At 29.5% G+C, this 22304-nt stretch overlaps 1 protein-coding gene across 2 annotated transcripts; it reads left to right on the top strand.

Moving 5' to 3' along the window:
• Positions 1 to 504: 504 nt before the first annotated feature.
• Positions 505 to 21487, top strand: LOC112682116. Of its 2 annotated transcripts, XM_025552611.1 has the most exons (8): positions 505 to 690; positions 8322 to 8435; positions 8869 to 9162; positions 11310 to 11621; positions 18345 to 18446; positions 18610 to 18729; positions 20997 to 21074; positions 21178 to 21372. In XM_025552611.1, the coding sequence occupies exons 2-8, from the start codon at positions 8328 to 8330 to the stop codon at positions 21370 to 21372; spliced, it is 1209 nt and encodes a 402-aa protein (XP_025408396.1). In that variant the 5' UTR covers positions 505 to 690; positions 8322 to 8327. The 2 variants fall into 2 exon arrangements, with proteins under 2 accessions (XP_025408396.1, XP_025408397.1); XM_025552612.1 differs by lacking the exon at positions 505 to 690 and having other exon boundaries at positions 8328 to 8435; positions 21178 to 21487.
• The last annotated feature ends 817 nt before the right edge of the window (positions 21488 to 22304 follow it).

Genomic DNA, 22304 nt, shown 5'->3' with positions numbered 1-22304 from the left:
GAATTGAGAAGAATACGTGGCCAGTGTGGCCTACATATAAAGGTGTTATGAACTTCTACTACGGTAATGATCTGCAACACTGGGATATACTTATCCTATTATCCTGTTCAAAATGAATAATGATATATATATATATATATATATTTGCGTTATAATTTCATCGGGTTCGCTAATTATTACACGATACGTATGTACAAGTATATGGAGCTGTGAGCATGTAATATAAAAATCTTTATTATCCCGTGGATATGGAAACGCATCAGACACGTTAATCATTATTTTGTTTTCGTGTACCCAATAAAATCTAATTTGATGGGTAAAGGAAATCAAAATAAACAGCACTACGCCCGTGATATTATTAAACAATATTTAAATTGAAAACACCGTTCATCCCCGGAAACTAATTTGTATTTTTAAGACGGACTCGTGACGGTACACAACTATATCATAGCCCCTCTCCGATGCAATCGGTTTCATCGTCCGCGACGGCAACCAAATCAGAGGATACAGTTCATCCGTCTGTCTGTCTATTCACAGAACACAGTGCTGTTGTGTCGCTGGCTCAATATAGTAGTAATACAGAATTCAAAGTTGCTCGCTGAAAAAAAAAATAGTAACACACTTAAGACAAATTATACATTTTTTCGAAAGATTTTATAATTTTCTCATTGAGTCGTCTCCAATACTTAGGTAAGTGTTTTTTTTTTTTTACGATGATTATTAAAACGTGTTAGGCCGAAACATCTATCAAAATAAACCATCAACGTGTTAGGTTAATTAATGACATTAAAATCGACATTGATCATATTTTCGAGCAGAAATATTTAATAACAATATATTCTCCAGTTATTTGTATACATTTCTCATCAGTTTGGGCTGATATTTTTTAATTTGATATTCAATACATAATAATGTTAAATGAATTAATTGTATTATATATATTTAACACTGCTATTTATTAATATTTATGTATTCTACTCAAAACAATTTTTACAAAATAATCCATACACCAGATACTTCTATAATATAAAAAATGCATATTATCTTTTAAAATTATATTTTAAATGATTATTCATTCTACTAGTTTAGCAGAAAACCGTTTCCAATAATAATCTTCGTCTAGTATTGATGATTATTGTTTTTAATTAAAACTTGTTTATCGTTTAGATTAATTTTAGTTTTCTGCTTGAAAAAAATCCACATTAGAAATATTTATCATAATAAACTTAAATCTGTACATCTATATGCATCTCATGGTTGCTGCGTAAAAACTATAAAAATTTGTAATTTTTTTTTTTGTAAACTTAAATGACCATGCCTATTAATAATTTGTATTAAAATTGAAAATATCCATAAGGATAAAACAATATAATAAAATCATATGTAATAAAAACGTCAAACCACTGGAAGTAAGCATGTATATAAGTAGTCTTGGATTGCTAAATACAGATACTAAAATATTTTATCAGTCGTAACTTATAATTATTGTTCAAGAGCAGTTAATTAATTTTATTCCTTATGAATTTTTTTTTTTATAAGCTTATACTACATTTTTATATTGTTTATTTAATTTACGAATCCATCGAGAATTTAAAGTGCATACATATAAAGCCATGAATATTATAATATCTGTATGATGATGAGTTTTGTATAAAATATATTACACTCATGCTTAAAAAAACATTGCATTTAAAATGTACAGTAATAATATTTAGGTGTGTATAGGCTCTGTATTTTCTTTTTTTTTATAAATCAAATTGACGTTCTAGGATGGTCGGGTATTCTATGCGTAACCATTCCAATCAAATGCATTACACATGCTAAATATGCATGATTACATAGTAACGTGTTTTCTTTGTCCAGAAAACATAACGGATTCGATTAAATTATAATAGTGTGTTTAATACATTTCATAAATAGCCGCATAATGTTACAGAATCAGCTGACCATAATATTTTAGCATTATATATATTTAATAATGCCGTATAGCGTTACACTTATGATGTATTTATACGTTGATTGATTTGATAAATACTAGATACGTGTAAAAATATTTATATATTTAAAATTATGAGTAATAGGTGAGTGAATGGTGCATTTTTTTATTTTTAACAATGAAATCTGGAAAGTTAAGTAATTTAAATATTTAATAAATGATAAATATCTCATCACATCAGAATATTGTGTGGTGTCTAACACAATAAAATAACGCTGTATCAAATATTTCATAAAAACATATTTTATCCATAACTAGATTCTTCTGGGTGGTCTCAAACAGTTAAAAATATATGACGAGAACAACAAGCGAGCGCTTATTTGAAAAGTAGCGTATACCCTATTACTGCTTACTATATTGTACTAAATGTTAACGCACTTAGAAGATACTTCTGCATTTTTATTTTAATTAAACTGAAAGCAGAAAAATTAAATAAAAATAATCCATATACAATAGTCAGTTATATTTATTTATTTATTTTTTTTATTTAAAATAAAGGCTTCAACATCTTATGGTTATTAGTTTACAATGTAAAAATATAACAATGAGAACAGAATATGCATTACAGATATTTATAATTTACAATTTATGGTAAAGGTGAGTGTATTGGAAAATTTTTCGTGCATCGGCGTATTTTGGGCATCTAGTGATAATATGGTCGATCGATAGGTTCTCGTTGCATGTATCGCATAGTGGAGCAGGTTCCTTAGTTATGAGAAAGGAGTGGGTGAGGTGAGTGTGGCCTATTCTGGTTCTAGTTATAATGATATCGTCCCTTCTTTTTAGGTTACAGAGAGAATTCCGTTTTTGGATGGAAGGCTTGATGTTTCTTAGTTTATTCGAGAGAGAAACGTTGGTCCAATTTTTCTGCCATGTATCCAAAATTTTGTGATTGATGGTAGCGAGAGATTCTGAGAGTGTGGTTAGGTTTATTTTTAAAGCATTTTGAAGAAGTGAGGCTTCATTTGCGATTTTATCAGCTATTTCGTTACCCAATGGTGAGTTATATTTTACAGAAAAATAAAATAGTCAGTATTTAAACAAATAAATAATAATAATTTATAATTAATAACTATAAATTTATATCATTGAACTCTGACTTAAACGTAAAATGTATAATCCATTTAAATTATATTCGGAAATCTTTCATCACACTTTTTAAAAAAAAACAGATAATTCTAAACATACATTTATATTATATATCATATTTAGTTGATTGTAAAATAAAAGTAAATTCAAATCACTTTTAAGCCTATTATTATAAAACAACCATTAGTAAACGAGTACTTATAAAAAGCTGTTTACTTTTCAGTCAAAACAACAAACCTGTTTACTTAAGAAACACTTATGGTTATAAGTATAATATTTTAAAATTACTGTATAAATGGTGTGAAATTATTTTAAACGTTAGTATCATAAGAAATCATTCAACCAAATAAAAATTATTGTGCTCATTATTATTGTTGTTTATTATTATGATTACCCCATGGGGCATATTTTCGCTCACTTCTCTTAAATGCATATTAGAAAAAAACAACGCATAAACGAGGTGTGTCAACTAATTCTAGTGCTGTTTTTTTTTTTTTTTTTTTTTTTTTATATTCAGTTGTATTTTACAACTGTTTAAAGGTGCAATTCCCACACCCTATTACAGTATTACCTTTATACAAATTATATATAGGTCTATAAATATTAGCAGGTACAAAATAATGTGTAATATCGTAGTTTGGAGATAATCTAAATTGGAAAAGTGATACAAATTATACAGACTCATACTAAGTAGTTAGTAAAAAAAAAAATCTGATTTCTTTCAAAAGGTGAGTGTAATATATAATATATAATTGTTAGGTGTAATTGTTTTGTAATTATTTAAAATACAAATACGACAAATATCGTATGAGAAAATTAATTGGTCGTCTGACTAAACAATACATTTGAAAACACTTGTTTAATTTTCAAATTTTTTTTAGTCTGCATAATTTTCACGAATATTTTTAACGATAATTATGAACCTAGGAAACTCAAAATACAATATTTATACATCAATTATTTTTAGTTTAATTTTCAATCGGTTTATAAGGTTAACCTTATGTTACCTTTAGTTTTTACTGTCTCAAAAAGTTTAATATGGTAAAACATTTGTATACCTGCATAATATACATTTACATAAAATGTATATAATACATATTGTATAAATTGTGTATATTTTATATTTTATAGCACATAACCACGTATAATAGTACAATATGAGAGTATGTAATTAATTATCTTTAATTAATAATACATTTTATTTTTTAAATTACTTTTTTTTATCATCAAAGTACAGTCGACTCTCGGTAACTCGAATCTTGATAACTCGAAATTCTCGATATCTCGAATAATTAAAATTCCCCTTCAAATAACAATAACACTTAATGTTTAAATAATATTGATAACTCGAAAATTAATTTAACAAGTTTTTGATATCTCGAATTTTCTTATCCAAATTCATTACTAAAAATTGTTTATCAAGGTGATTATTTTTCTTATGACTATTATTTACTTTTATTTTTCAAATGTTTGTCTGAAAAAACATTCATATTTAAAGGCTAATCTTGTTCAGGTGAAAAACATAGCAAAGAAAGAGTAACACTTTTGTTAGGGCCAAATATGTCGGGTACAGAAAAATTAAAACTATTTTTGATTGATAAGTCGAAAAAACCAAGAGGTTTTAAACAAGTAAAATCATTACCATTAAATTATCATGGGAATAAAAAATCCTGGATTACATCTGAAATTTTTAATTTGTGGTTAATGAAATTAGATAAAAAATATAATCACTGAGTAAAGGAAAATCTTACTTATTATTGATAATTGTACTGCAACAATTTAACTTCAACTTTTAATGCTATTCAAGTGCAGTTTGTATATCCTAATTCTACATTTGTATTAAAACCATTAGACCAAGACATAATAAATAATTTTAAAATATTTTACCAAAATTATTATATATTCATGTATAATATGTAGGAATGCAAGAAAATATATTTTTTTATTCCTCAAATGTAAAAATTATTTAAAAATCAAAACATATTTTCTAAAAGTTTTTGATAACTCGACATTTTTAGTAAGTCGAATTTTTATTTTTCCCCTTGAACTTCGAGTTACCGAAAGTAGACTGTACTATTAAATTAAAATTACAAAAAAAACTTTAAATTTTTGATTGAAATTTTATAATAGTAAAATATTTTAATATATGTGCTGGTGTTATTAAATCTGAATTTTCTCCAAGTTTTAAATAAATTCAATGAATTTAAGGTTTTTGAATGGGGAATGTTTTGAAAATAAAATCCAGAAATGAATATGTTTCTGTCAGACATTCACCGATAAAATCAATTTTAAAAATATTTATTTGCCACTGAGGTATTAAGGTGGATATTAAGTTACACACTGAACAGAACATCGGAAGATTTTTATATTGGTTGCAATTTATCGTGCATTCTATGTAGATACTAATAAGTAATATAGTCTAAAAACGATTTGTCAACGAGTATTGAACCACCCAACCGGGCGATAAAAATCACTGTACGTTAAAGAAAAATCGATGATAACGTCAACAGTAACATTTGTTACATGTCGGCCGTGGTCACGCAACTTATTCTAGCTTTTCGCAGCACGTTTTCCGCGTGACCAGCAGACGTCCATCAACATAATCGTTCGAATGGTCATGCTTTATCCCCGATTTTTGACTGAAAACAAAATACGTATATGTATAGAGCTAATCACTCCATCATAATATCGTGTTAATTACGACTCAACTAACAAATCATATTATGCATACACGTCATTATGAAATTGGCACTTCTATTTAAATGCGGACGCTTCCAAAATCGTCAATATCAATATAAGTTACGTGAACCGTTCTAGGGATCGCTGGAAACGAGAAATTACTTTTGGTGTATTATTATGATGCAAATAGTCTAGGTATTCTCTACTCGGTTAGTTTTATCGATAAATGTATCGTCATCGGGTCACGACTTCATTCACCGCAAAAAGCGGAATATCGCACGGTCGTTGGCTCTCGTCGTTTACCAATACGACTATTTTGCGTATACATAGCCAGAGTTGCATTTGTAATAATTAGAGATCGGATTTATATTCTTTAAAATCCTTAAAATATAATGTTTTTATGTCGTTCAAAATATATTCTCTAAATATTCTTTCAATATTCTGTAAAAAAAAAAAAATATTATAATTACTTGGTTTAAATTTATCAATTACTAAATGATATTATTTTAATTAAATTTACAGTAAAATGCTTGAAAAAAAATTGGTTTTAATGCCAATTTTACCCGTACGTGGATTTAATGTACTTAAAATTAAAATTTTTTTTTTTTAATCTAAACTTCTAAAGTATGTAATTATTCATTTTCATTTAATATTCATATACATACTTGTGCGTTTTTAAAATTTAATTATTTATTGTATTTAATTTATTACAAACTGCAAGCTTGGAGCTGCAATACTAGAGTAATGAGACCAAGTATAGTACGAACTAATTAAAAGAAAAAAAACCAAGTTATTTTAGATATTATTAATTCGAAGCAAAGTTTGACATTTAAACGATGTTTTGACTACCATGCTGTAATAACGGATGCGATAATTATTTAATTTTATTTAAATATCTAAAAATATCTAAAATATTAGATTATATATAGTTAAAAACAAACTTAAATCCATGAACTCACGCCGTAACTCTTTTCCTGTAAACTACTTAAATTATGAATAAAAATTAATAGTATAATTTGACATTATGTGCGATAAGCTCAATTCTCAATGTCTTCCTCATTTTTGTCTCATAATTTTCAACTATCATGCATATTGAATACTGGGGTTCCAAATACGTATACCAACGACTGCCATAGTTTTATTATTTCCAGACACCAATGTAATTGTTTTCTACCAGACCGTGTGATCTACTATAAGGATGATTGATAATCATAATAATAATATAACAATAGTAGTGTATAATCTTATAAACAATATTCACAAAAAACATTTATGATGGGAATATACAAAACTACTGGTGGGAAATCGGATTAAACAGAAGCGAAAAATACAGTTGATGGTGCGTGACTTACCAAACACGACCGTCATAGCGACTGTAGGTCCGTGACCCTGACCTATGTCCTACGTCCTCGTCCCGTGTGTTGTGTCACTCGCGGCCCAAACATGTACCAGGGTCCCAGTCGTAGCATGGGTAAACTTGGAAATACATAAACGCACATATTATTACAAAATAAATATTAAATTTGAACTCGAAATTACTCGCATTGTCGAACATAGAAGCCACTATAAAAACTGTTCAAAAATATTCTCCACCGCAACACCGCAACCGGTATTGTAGTATTCGGACGACTCACGTGTAAACCACGGCGTTTCCCGTTTTAATTATTATTTTACATCCGATTTTGATACGTCTTAATGATCGTTACACTTGTATGATCTGAATAATTCGAGTAACTGGACTCATAGTGAAATAAAAACAAAACATCTAATACCATGTCGATAAACGTTCGTACGTCATTTTTTTCGCCGACTAACGTGTATTGTAATCCGTTTGGGCGAATGTAAGTTCCCACATTAAATACACGCAGGTAAAACCCACCCGTGCGTAAGTACGGTTACCCTATGACTAATAAAATATATCATAAAACATGTTTTCTCACATAAAAATTACAAAATTACGACAATTAAACTATTCAAGCTGAATGATTTTCTTATTTATTCAGACACAGGTCTGATAATTTATAAAATATGTCCCACGAAGATTTACTAATTTGGATGTATCCTTTACTCGTATGTTAATAAAAATAAGCAAATCTTATTTTTATTAATTTTTAACTACTTTATATGACTAAAAAACTAAATTTTGTAACTAATTCTGTTATATTTATTCAATTTTAATATTTATTCAATTTCATTAAATATACTTTTTTTGTTAACTTTTCTGTCATATTTACTAAACCCTGATACCATGATAACTTGTTATTAAAAATTACTTTGGATGGGTAACGTGATTGAATGAAATAGTTTATAATTTACAATTTTTAACAGTGCAGATATTTTAAAATACCCAAAAAATTTAAAAATTATGTTAATTAAAAATTAAAACTACAATAGTCATTTTGAGATTAATTTCAATCCACGTACACTATATATGTACTTATGTAATTATTTAATTCGTATATTAATCAATTATATTTCTTGAGTTTACCACGAGGTCAAACTTCAGAATCACAACAATTGTATAAGCTAATGATTTTTGGTTTTTATTTGTTTGTAGAGTACCATGAACATGTTCCGGATTGTTGCGCTTATTAGCGCGTTGTGTATAAACGGGAACCTGGCGTTCACATCCGGCGATGATAAATTCATAAAAAAATACGCTATGATGAAGGTATATATGACACAAATATTATGTTTTCTTTCTATGAAGTCGTAGTTTATTATAAAAGTGGACGTAAAAAACGGTTTCTTGCACACGCACATTAAATAAACAATTATTATTACACTTCAACGAATAATAACAGGTTTTTTACAAACGTATTCCACTATTGCACTATTGTAGTATAAAGTTTAGATCGAAAAGTGTTAAAATATTATAAATATATCTATACTTAAATATATATATATTCTGATTATCTGATATTGGTTTATGGAATACTAGTCTATAAAAATAAGTGTGGAAAATAAAAAAATTAAAATAATCCTAGTCATTAAAGTTATCTTGCAAATATAACGAAAATAGTTTTTGATGATTATGCAGATAATAATAAATCAATATTTTATGAAAACTGATCAATTTTATTTGATTTGTCAACTACACTCAGGTGTACGAGAATTGTTTCGGACAAGAAGTAATTAAAGAAGTACGTAAAGAAATGAAAATCGCCACGGCTAAATGCAATGGCAACATACCCATGAGCGTGCCTACACCGAGTATAGGCTCTTTAAAACTGGCCATGGGACCAATAAGTGCACATGAATTTGGTAGTATACATCAACAACAACAGCAACATCAAACAAAACCTCAGGAAGAAACACCTTACAGCAAGACGCAGCAGCCAAGTATCGACATCAGCAAATTGCAACAAGCTATATTGGCTGGATACAATAAACACCTGGTCAGTAATAACTTATATGATACTTAATAATATGCATAATAAATAATTAAGTACATGATATCTCATTCAAATCAAATTATCGAAACTTTTAATAGTTATTTCATAAGATAAACGATTCTTCATACAACCAAGTCATAAGTTAATATTTATTACGACTTTTAATGCTAATATCATAATTGTTAACTTATGAAACATTACCAGCATATTTAGTGATTTTATATTATTTTTTTCATTAAGCATCAGTCAAATAGGTCACAAAAACAAAACAAGAATGTACATAATTCAACTTTAATGATGTAACGTATAATTCTACATATATATATAATGTTATTTACATAAATTCGATCGCATTATACTTGGACATTAAAAAATAGTTTATAGATATATAGCGAAATTCCAAATTAACAGGAAGTAGTTTCATAAAAAAGAACAAGCATAAATAGAAATAATTGCAAAATAATAATCATAATGTAAGGCAAAAACGAAATGAATTTATTTATCAAAACTTAAATGTAATAGATACACCTACGTGTATAATGTGTGTTACTCTTAAATTAAAATAATAAAATAAAAGTAAATTATTTAAGTTTAATTAAAACTTTAAATCGGATTAATAATAATTAAAATTAAAATATTATATACCTTTGTATCACAATTAGTAAATCATTATGAAACATCCTGTTTATAATGAATTTAAAATGCATTTAAATATAAGCTTCAAATTCTACATCGTAATTAATATTAAATTACTGATATTTTGTAATTAGAAGTATAAAAAAGTAATTTAAAATAAGGATGAAAAATGTATTTTGTAAAAATATGAACAGTGTCAGTAAGTATACCGCCATACTCATATTTATTGACGCAATAATAACATTACGTGTAAAAAAATTCATAAAAAAAAAAAAAAAAAAAGTCTTAAATATTTATTTATAAGAAAATTCAAAATATAAGCCTTTTCTTAGTATCCTCTACTTTGAAACGTCAGTATTGCAATAAGTTGATGTTTAAATTAAATTATTAAAATATATATATATTAAAATAACTTCAATTTCCCTTACTTTACTTAAAGTCTCTCTAATATAGTACTATTCTCATATAGTATGAGCGATAAATCGGCTTAATCAAATTAACGTAGACTAAGATTAAGTTACATTTTAGGGAGGGCTTACATTTTTTTGAATAGAGAAATAAACCGGATAAATGATGTTGAACGCATTTAAATCATATACGAGTATATGAATATTGTTAAAGGTATATTTAAGTAGCTACTTGTGCAACTGAAGTATATTCAGTACTATCTATTAATTTAAATTTTTAGCTTAGGCGTCTACTTTAAAATTATAATATTATTTATATTTATTAAGAACAAATTAAATTTCGACGAATAAAATATGTTTTTTAAATAATAAAATCCGTTACTTAAATTACTTAAAATTATTTAAATTGATTGAATTATTGAATCGTTTTCCAAATAGCCTGACAATTTAAATCTTAAATGTAAAGATAATGATGAATAATTGATCAAACAGTTTTTTAAATTTCAACTGATATAACTGAAGGTGTAAAAATTGTTCTTTGTACTGTGAACGTAAATATTATGTGACACCTCGGTGATACTGTTAAATTCGTACCAGGGTCTCATAGCGTGCCAGGTGATTTGTTTACTTTTGTTTGGATCGCTTTCTCGTGGTGAACCGAATTATTCGGTCAAGACAGGAAACCAACTCATCGATAATATTCAATATTTAAATATTATGACGTACTAGGTACTTTATTTAATCTATTTTAAGTACTTATTCATAAATGGTCCCATCGACTCTAAGTTTAACGATCTATTAATTTTATGAAGAAGTATAACAAAACATCTTCATAAAATTATTATTGTACACACACTCAAACACACACAAGTATAACAAAACATGTGTGTGTGTACATTCATCGGAAAAAATTGATTTTTAACTAATAAAAATTACACGCTACAAGGTGTTTAAAGAGGCGTTTATAGGTGTTTATCTAGATTAGTCAATCATATCTTTATTTTACAGATTAAACTGGCCACATTCTAAATCTAAATCTTTAACACTAATTAACTAATTAATATTATATGATCACATTATAACTTAAACTCAAATGGCACGTTCTAGCAACAACAATCTTCCTCTCAGCCGTACTCGCAATCAGCGTCCGCAGCGGTACAGTCTCAGCAGCAACAGCAGCAGCAATACATCAAACCATGGACGTCCGGTTCTTCGTCGTCGTTCTTGGACCAACAGCCATACATGACCAACGCATTGTTCTACCCTCCGAATCCGGTGTCTAACACTGGCAACGACATTTACTTGCCAAGGATATCTAACATCCCGCAGCAGCCATATTCCAGTGTTTACCCTATGATGCAAGCCGGTCAAATGTACCAACCTTACTACCAGCCATTCTTCCCTACACACCGAACTTCAGTAAGTTTTCATAATCTCAATAAAAATGATTAAATATATTTATAATATTTTTTTATGCCTAAGAACTAATTATTCCATTTGCGTACGGTTTACGTTAGGCTACTGCTTACCTTCGCTAGTCATTATTTATGAAATTAATGACGTTACTACAACGTTGACAATTCTTCAATTTAGCATATTGTTCTGTTTCATCTTCATATTTTTTCCCCAACATTTTTTCCGCGAAATTATTGGATGTGCCCACATTCTTGGTCTGGATTAGACTATTTAGTTATATCACTGCTCCCAGCTCTACCACCATATCTCTTTAAGATCTTCATCATCGACGACAATCGAAAAATGTGTACTCAACTTCATTCGTAAGATGAAATTTAAAATACAACCAAGTAGTTTTTATCTTACTAAACTATTGTACTGGAGTAATCACCCCTATCGTATTTCAAACATTCAAATGCACAATTAATAATAAAATTGAATGAACAATTTAATATTGATACTTATAAAAAATGTATACATAATTTATTAATGCAAAACCGTTAATAATTGTTGAAGAACGATATCAAAATAAACAATTATTCAATGACCAACTCAACTGTCGTTTGCGTGTGATAACCTAGAAATTAGAATCAAGATAATTATCTAACAATTAGAGATGTAATGTATTTTCGAACATTCGAATATAAGTATTCAATGCTACAATACCTATTATTATTAAACGTTTTGTGTTGCGCGAAAACTTAAACGAATAATTTTTGTTACATATTGTATTGTAGCATCGAATACTCAAATAATTCCTATCACTGCTAACAATTTCGACAAGAAATTAAAATTAGCACACTTACAAATATTTATATTATAATTATTCTTATATTATTTTTTGTAAGTGACATTTATTTTAATTAGGTTTCAAGTGTAACGTGAGAACATGATATTACTATCCCCTGAGAGTATTCCTAGTTACAAAACTACCAAATAATATTTTCGGTTTAAAAATTACCTATATCAAATTACAAAAAAAGATTTTTAAGATTTTAAAAATAAAAAATTTATTTACATTTAAATTTATTTTAATCCAAGACGATCTTGAAATTATTATTATTTTTTTTTTATCAACATTAGTACTGACAGGACGTAAAACAACAGTTTATTAAGTTAAGTTATTGAACCATTTTGATTACACACAAGGTGGATCTAAAGCTTTAATAAGGGGCAAATAGGAATATTATTACTATTCTTATATTATATTATTATTTATTAGCATGAAACATGGAACCTATACAAAGACATACACATAGTATTCGATAGTATATATTGATAAATATTTATTATACATACATCTATATGACTGTATATCTCTACAAAAATATTAAATATCTCTGTGGTAAAAAATTACCATTGACACATCCCCCCCCCCATAAATCCATCCCTAATTACACGTGTGGCAGAAGTATAAAATAGTATGTTTCGTGACGGAATCGTATTATTTGACTCAGCACTTGGTACAACAGTTAAGGATCAAAGTGCGTTGTACCCAACGTATGTACAATTTGCCTTATAATGATAATTTACGTCTCGTAACACTTTTCATGATAAATGAAGAATAGTTTGAATTAGATATTTTTTGATGTTGATGAATGATCGTTAATGAAATTCCGATCAAATATAATTGATTTTCTTCGTAACTCAATTGATATTTTCTTAATTGTACAAATAAATTTTGATGATATCTTAGTAAATCAAAGTTTCGTCATTATTCAAAGTATATTGACGATAGTAATAAATAATAAAATAATAAAAAAATTAATTAAAATTAAAAATTATTAAATGGTTAACAATTGTAAACTAATAAAAAAAATAAATGCTCAGCCTGGAGTTTTATTATATTTGTAAATTACGACCGGTTTCCAATTAAAAAAATTTCGTCGGGTACGTACAAAGTCAATAAAATCGCGATAATAATAAATATCAATATGTGTTTATAGCAATACTGAAACGGTTATCGTACGTACTACACACTTCAGGTCATATTTGTGTATCAATCTATGCGCATGTTCCAATTTAGTTATAGGGTTATTTGTTTATCGCTTTTAATTAAAATGGTACATTTAACAATATTAAATAAAGAAATAATTATAAATTTTTAATTAATTTACTAATCCATCGAGTCATGGGCATTGAGTGGTGGTACGGCGTGGAACGAAGCCCTCGGTATTATTATTATTATTATTATTATTACTATTACTGTTTAGCGTAGAATTCGCATTCATACCCGCAAAACTGTTTCCACTACATCACTGGACATAGGTATATAGATGCTAAACGTAATAGCTGTACACAGATTAACGGACATCACGCCTATACACAAAATCGTACATAAACGTGACCGTATCGTGAAATACATGCAATATATACCACACATCAGTTCCCGCGTGCGAGTGCGCGTGCGTGTGCGTGTGCGACCATTTCACGTTCGGCTTCTGCTCGGACGATATTCGGACGACAAGCGCAAACGGATTATAACCGTTATCGAACACAGTAGACAGACGCGTATCGGTGGTATCATTGTATTTAAACTTCGACGGTTAAAAAATAATACCTTAAATAATACCTTGGTCGAACGTATTAACGACGTCCATATCCATCCTTGTTGATATTATACACACCGGTGTGTCGTAACGCGAAGCAAATATAGGTACGCGTGCGTCCGCGTATTTCCGTAAAATTGTACACGTACAATAATTATGCACTGTGTCGTGTATGTGTATGTGTGTGTGTGTGTGTGTGTGATACAGTATGTGGATGATACGAGTGCACTTCAATATGGGATTAACCGTATTGGTCCCGTTTTTGTACGGGTAAAATAGTGACAATTTTAATTTTAACACAATTAAAAATTAAAATCCAGAGGTCACAGTGCGTAGAGAGAAAAAATAAAATTTTAAAAGCTAGATGTATGACACAATTATTACATCGATAAGATTAAGTATAAAAATATAATATGCTATAGATTACTAGAGACTAGCGAATTATCGCTATTAAGATAATGATTGAGATATATATACTTATATCGTTGTATGGCATATCGTATATATCATATGTACGTATGACAATAATGTTCGTGAGCACTGTATAGTCTCGAATAATGCATCGTTATTTATACTCCGTACCTATAATATAACCTATATAAAATTGTTTTCGCTTAAACATCGATCGTATTTTAATTTATTTTTTTTTAATTTTAATTTTCCGTTATTATGGAGTTGATTTTTAGTGAAAAGGGAACTAAGTTATTGATTATTGATTGTTACAAGCAAAAGAACCTTGCAGATAACATATGGAGGTGGATATGTATAAAAAGAAAATGTAAAGCTTACGTGAAATTGAATGGAAATTGTTGTTGAATCAGTCTTAACACATTAATTATATTAAATTTTGAAGTAATAATCAAAGGAAACTTACTAGCAAACAGAAAAGAAGTAACAAATATTTGGAAAATTGTATGACTGACTACATTAATAAGAAGTTTACAAGAATTGAATATTTAAAGAAAGTTAGCTTTAAATTTACAAATCAATTGTTTTAAATTGTATTTATTATATTTTATTATTTGTATTTAAAGTAATGACTTCCAAATCAACGATTTAAAATTTTAGATATTTTATAATTTTTTTTTAACACACATCAACGCACATTTTTAACCAAGCCTACTTTTAAGTTGACAGTCCTAAAGCCTGTAAAATCAAGAACGAAAATTTTCGTAATTAAATGGGAACCAATTCGGCTATACCTAATAATATACCTTTTTCAAACGGGAACCAATTCGGTACCAGCCCTCAGTATAATGTCTTACTCGTGGGATTGCAATACTCTCGATAAACAATAATAGGCCGCGCTACGAATATTTTATGCCTGTACGGTTGTCGTGCCGTAGGTAATGAGACGATAATAGGTACATTTATACGTAATATGTTTTTACTCGCACATTTACCGGGGGCCCCAGATCTCGGTTTGCGGCGGAACGGTAAATAAAATATTATAGCCTGAAACGTGACCTGAAACGGCGGTTAAAACAAAGTGCTCGATTTATTATCGCACGACCAAGTCTCCCGACGCATACGGCACACGTACGCACACGATATCTATAAGTTTATAACTCTAAGGACTGCAAAAAAAAAAACAGTACAGTTTATTATCCCTGCTGTGTATTCTTTGTGTGAATCGTAAGCGTACGTACAATGATACTGTGTTATATTTAATAGTATCGGTGCGCGGTACACTATTATGGAAAACGCCAGACTTACCATGTGACACAGCGTCGATTCAAGATCTATTTTCCTTGGTGTATGTAGTACACACTACCTATTTAAGTGCAGCAGCAACACGATAAGCTTGGATTCAAGAGAGGAGGAGGATGTGGGACACATTTCCTCGGAACACAATTGTTAATTTACCGTAATACCAAATAATATGTTTCTAACGTTAATCTCCCTATGTGCCTACGTTACCTTAGAAGTATTTCTGGGTCCACGTATGAAATGTGCTTGCTCAAGTTTATATAATTGTTGGGAACCTACCTATTTTTCAAGAACGTACTGCAATTATGATTGTTTTTATTGGTTATCAATGATGTATTTATATTTTATATTTTTTTGTAATCAAGTTGTTGGGTGATAAAATATCTGTGATATATGTCCTTTAATTTCGTTCAGGTTGTAGGTAACAGTTGATTATTTCTTATAGAATTATAAGAAAAAACACGTTCGTTGAGTTCACTGGGGATTTTGACCGGCTGAGTTCAAACCTAATGCATTTTATAAGGAATTTTCACTGGTCGACAAAAAATTTTTTTCTGAAAATAGTCAATGTATAATACCATTGTACGCAGGGGTGGGTTCAGAGTCGGGGAACTGTGGGTCAAGCCATTTCAAGAGGCCATTTATTAGGGATGAAACTGAATTAGAAATGAATACCTTGTAAAAAAAAAAAAAAAAAAACACAATATGCTCATAAAAGTGTATAAGTATATTTATATTACATTTTAGAATTAGTGATACCACCGATAATGACTTATTTACAATTAATAAATATAATCTAACTTTATCAACGCAACAAACGTACGGAATAAAATATGATTTACTTAACTTTCTACTAAAACGATATAATTTAAAATATAAATTATGAATTGAAAAATTTTAAATTTTGAATATACATGACATTCATTTTTCAAGCAACTCCGATGGGCCAACTGTCCAAGAGTCCAAATCAAGGTCTAAAAAGAGAAAAAATTTCCAAGGGACCAATTTTATCAACAAATATTAAGTGTGGGTCAGCTGGTAGACGGTAAGAAATATTTATAATAACTGCGGTAATGTCGGGCGTTTTAAAAATACTTAAACTCAGACCTAACGTGAACATTGCGAATAAATGGGCTTAAAGACGCGTGACGGCACCAATGAAAGCGATACCGCAGCGAGACTAACCCGTACGTTCACCATACAGCGGTCGGTGGCAGTATCCGGTACAAATGAACGATACCGAGACGAACCGAATAAATAATCCGATGACAGTCGTTTGGACGAACCACGTGAGAATTAAACCCGTCGTCCGTCACGTCGAATTCCATTCCCGTCTCCGAAATGACGCATCCTCCGCGCAGCCGTCGAACTGAACTATTTACAGACGCACGTGTATAACTACACCCGCTTATGATAATGATGCATGCGGCAACCAAAATGATCGGAGCGGCTCGAAAGCGACTCTGACACGTCCAAACACTAGGATTTTTTTTTTCCAGCCATAATTGCGGTGTTGTTCAAAAAAAAAATTATGGAGGTTAAGAAATATCAAATTTATCTCCGGGTGAGTTGTATAAACAGTTCTGGTGATTTTCAGTCTCTGTCCATTACGCGCGTATTATTGTAGTGATTCGTTCGTAAAACTCATGTTTTAGTCAAATTCGTATCGATACAAAACAATGTTTATTTTACTCGATTAGGATCGAAAAGCTTAACAGAATGAAGTACAGGTGCTAAGAAACCATGCAGTCATGATCATTAATGCCATTCATCATTTGGTCAATAGTTACATTGGTCTTATTCCGAAGTTAAAATTTATGGACAAACTGTATCGATTCCAAATGATCAAAGGACCATAGCTTTATTTGGCGTAATAGCGATTGGGTCATGCCTAACCGTTTTTACCGCGAAGCTTACTGATCTTTTTATTAGCTATCCGTTGGTAAAAGAAAAAACAAATTAACTTGAATGGCTAAAACGTATATAATGTTTAACAAAAAAATGTTACGTGATATGAATACAGACTACACTGACTTTTGTTAAAACTCTCAGCCTCCTGATATGGATGAATAAAATCAAAACTGGTTGAAGTATTAAGTATACTCTCAAAAATAATGTGACAATAATGTAATAAAACTGTCAACATTTATTTTTATTATCTATAATTTAGTTCTTTTAAATATACTTTATTTTTAGTATTAATTTTTCCCAACGGAGGTAGCATTTACCCCCAGTGCCCTCTTGGATCCGCCCATGTCCTCTTCCTAATTAACTCAGTGACACTGTGTTTTCAAACTACATTTTTAATAATAAAATATCGAATAGGTTTTATAACAATAATTGGTTATAAACACGGTTCACTAACGTATCTATAATTTGTTTGTCCGTTCTCGTAGTCCTCATACTTATAACAATATTGCCTTTTCAGAGGGTTGGCGGGTTTGACGTACGCAACCAAATGGACACAATGGCCGCTAAAATGACCGGTAAAATCAGGAACGTCACATGCGTTATGCAAGAACTTGGATACGTAAGTGTTAATTATCTATTATTGTGCACGTAAATAAAATGTGATGTTATTTACAAAATACATGATGACCACGAAATCCTATTTCTCTTATGCTTGCACGTAGAAGAAAAAAATTAAATAACTTAAAAACTTATCCTGATTAACTTTCGTTTTTCAACAACAGCTCAATCAAAATATGGAACCTGATTATGAGAACATGAACGATCGGGTGATGAGGTTACCGATAGCCGAAGAACTGAAACAGGACATGGTCGATGGCATAACATACTGCAAGAAATTTTCGGTGAGCTTTTACGAAAGTTTGATCAGCATAGTATAGTATACTTTTGTTATTTTTCAACTGAACGATGATGCATTTTATTATTAAACGCATCGAGTCTAGGCCAGACTGAGTAAGGTGTAGCCCATTATCCTAGAATAATAACGGCCCTACTCTCTGACCATAGGCGTAATTAGTTGGTGGCTAAAGAGGACTTAATATATTTTCGTTCCCCAAATAACATAATGGTAAATTATAAAAAAAGTAATTTATGGTTTGTTATAGAAAATGGAACCATTTGAGTTTTATATTTACTATTTAGGTTGGTTCTTTATATATTGACTTTGTGTCATTGTAGTTCTTTATAGTATTGTTAAGTAAAAATTATAATTGAATGTATAAAAAGAAAATTTTCGTTGTGTTAATTTTTTGTTCGAATAAAATTACCAACTGAATTTTAAAAGCATCTGTAATTGAAGTTTAATATGAAAAATATATAAATATTTAAATACAATACAAGGTTGACAACAGGATATTTTTTTAGAATTGTTATTTACGCGGAAATCCCGATCGTAATTAAAGACAAATCTTGGTGACCGTTGTGCGATAAGATAACGATTATTCCGCAGGCATATTGTGTGTATTATAAAATATTCATATTGAATTTCAAAAATTTCATTTTCAATTATCATTTAAAAAAAATCCAATCTTTTATTTATTTCAATTATTTTATGGATTTTTTTTAAAATTTACCAAGAACTCTAAGGGCCTCTGAGCTCTAGGCATCCCGAGCAGTGGTGCACACAGGATTTTTTTTCAGGGGGGGTCAAGATAAAAATATAATACATTTTACAATTAACAAAATTATGCAAATCCTTAATATACATTGACTTAAATAATAGCATTGATTATAGAATAGACTATTCTATAATCAATGATACTAGGTATTCAATACTAGCTCTTCATATTTCAAATTTGTAAAATTTGTAAATTTTAACCTAGACATCGGAGAAAATTTCGGGGGGAGAAGGGGGTTACAAACCCTTACCCCCCTTGCGTGCGCCACTGACCCTGCTTGGCTCGACGATAGCTATGCCACTGTCTTTGTAATAATTTAAAATTACCAGGCACTCTGATCATAGATTTTAACCATACTTTGCGACTGAATTAAAAACATTAATCATGATGCTGGCTGACGCTATCTCACGATCGTGCTCCAAATTACGCTTATATCTCATATAATCGTATAATGTCGTTTATACTACATTTATGAACCAATATAATCGTACCATTTATAAGGCACCGATCCAAAACCCAGTCCAGGGAGTTCAGCATAGTCGTAAATATACTCTTTCATTGACAATAAGTCGCTCCAGAATGGTTTTGAGACAAAAGTACCAAAAAAAAATTGAAGAGAATAACATTTTTGAGGGCACCGCGGAGCCTCATTTCGTTATTTCAAATACATCAGTTTATATATCATATACGAGTGAACAATATTTTCAACATTTTTATGTGAACGTAACTTTTAGGAAATTCAATTTTTTTTAAAAAAAAAAACTCCGTAATGCTCGCCAAAATGTTATTTTCTTTCATTTGTATAATAGGTGTTTTTATTCTAAAATCTTTTTGGAGTGACTTATCGTTAATCAAAAAAGGCATGTTTTTATAACTGAAAAACATTCCTACGACGTCCTCTTAATCTTTGCTGCGCGCGTTTTCTTCGAACATTCTTATCCTTACATATTTTGCACTTACGAGTTACCTGATTTATTTATTTTCACATCGTTTTCAATACATAATAAGCTTTGTGAAGATCAATTATTATTATGTATTTTATGTTTAGTCGTTGGAACTGTATACACAGAGTAGCACACTGGCATTCATCGACGAATAAGAAAAACTGTAATATTTTTGGAACATTATGTACATATGTAGGCACCTACTGGTTTTAGGTCTTGATTCCTCGAACACTAAATTAATGTTAAAACACCAGCCGCTAATTGTTACTATTTGAATACGTGGGTTAAAAATATACACCGATAGTGTTTAAACGTTTATAACGCCGCATTTAAATTCCCCATGACTGTTTTTAGTTCTCACTGAATTTGAAACCATATTCGAGTAAGTGATAGACTCGATACGTGGTCTTTCAGCCTAACAACTGAAAATAAACGTCGAATCAGTCTTGCTTCATTTAATTTTACGCTTAAAATGCGTCTCTGACTCTATAACTTAAAGCATATTTTATTACGAAATAATTTACAGTATGTTTTTGTATTTGCCAACAGATGTGCGTACCGGACGAAAGAAAAGACAAATTCGCCAAAGAGTTGGTGCGTCCAATGTTCTTTTTCAAATGCTATAAGGTGCGCGAAGTACATACAATTATAACGTTAAAGCGTTAATAAATAGGTTCTCAATTATACTTTTAACTTGATAATTATATTGTTGTGTTGTGTTCAATTGCAGCATAAAAAATTGGAATCGTGTATCATGAAAGACATCAGAGATCGTTACACGGCAGAAGAATTCGGTGAAGACAACATAGTGGCGTCCGAACGATCAATGAGAAGTCCACATTACTTAGAAGACGATACCATCGAACAAACCGTGTTTGACTATATTTACGGTGAAAAGTCCATAGACCTAGACGTATTGCTGTAAGTCCATCCCTGGAGTGTTTATCACGTGCAACTACAACCACATTCACACAAAATAAACTACCTACAATAATTATCTGTGTCCGAGAATGTCAAATCATAGACTTCAATTTAATTTATTTTATCATTATTTTGTTAAGATTATTGAAAGTAGGAGATTTATTTATTAAGTGCATCAGTCATGGTTTTAAAACGCTACTGCAAAGTAAATATGGTAAAACCAACCAGAGTAGTGGCGTTTTGATATCAGGACGTTCTTTCTCAATCCAAATTTAAATATTTATTATTAATTTATTCAACTTAGTATAGTATATAAGTATATAATATATAAAGTATAAGATAAGTAATTATAATTTTATATAATATAAATAAATATGAAAACTGTTTATTTCTTGTTATTTTAAGCATTAGAAGCTTATAAATAAACTAAATGAGTTTAGGAGTTTATTGCGAGAGCAATTACGCACAAAAGTCTAGACCATATAATAATAATAATAATAATAATAATAATAAAAATAATTTTATTCAACAAGTATAAAAGAACAAATTTGTCACATAATAATGATAATTATATGATTGTTACACATTGTTATTTATTTATAATCCATAAAATATAATTTAAACAATTAGTTTTTTTTTCAATAACATTAAACAGATAGTAGTACAATAAATAAATAATAAAGAATAAAAATAATTGGTATATTAAATTATTAGTTTGTATACGAAGATAGCAGTGTGTATAGTTAAAAGTGAACATAATAATGTCAGGGACGGAGTGGCCAAGTGGATAAGGCAGTATTTCTGTCAGTTAGGGTCATCAGTACAAACTTCGACCATAGGTAGGTTTTTATCTCAAAACAGGGAAATATGTCAAAAACTACCCTTTCCATGTCAGAAACCATGTCTCGTAATGCTGCCATTTTGGTGACCTAACTA

This window comes from Sipha flava, unplaced genomic scaffold (assembly GCF_003268045.1).
Source record: "Sipha flava isolate LNK unplaced genomic scaffold, YSA_version1 1_pilon_pilon, whole genome shotgun sequence".
NCBI classification, from domain to species: domain Eukaryota; kingdom Metazoa; phylum Arthropoda; class Insecta; order Hemiptera; family Aphididae; genus Sipha; species Sipha flava.
The sequence above is the reverse complement of the archived record's forward strand: the minus strand, read 5'-3'. Positions and strand labels throughout refer to the sequence as shown.

Excerpts from the sequence above, each read along its gene's own strand:
- LOC112682116 (XM_025552612.1), top strand. The coding sequence starts at position 8,328 with ATGAACATGTTCCGGATTGTTGCGCTTATTAGCGCGTTGTGTATAAAC. Across the intron at positions 18,447-18,609 it reads TTATGCAAGAACTTGGATAC|CTCAATCAAAATATGGAACC; the intron begins GTAAGTGTTAAT and ends TTTCAACAACAG. Across the intron at positions 18,730-20,996 it reads CATACTGCAAGAAATTTTCG|ATGTGCGTACCGGACGAAAG; the intron begins GTGAGCTTTTAC and ends ATTTGCCAACAG.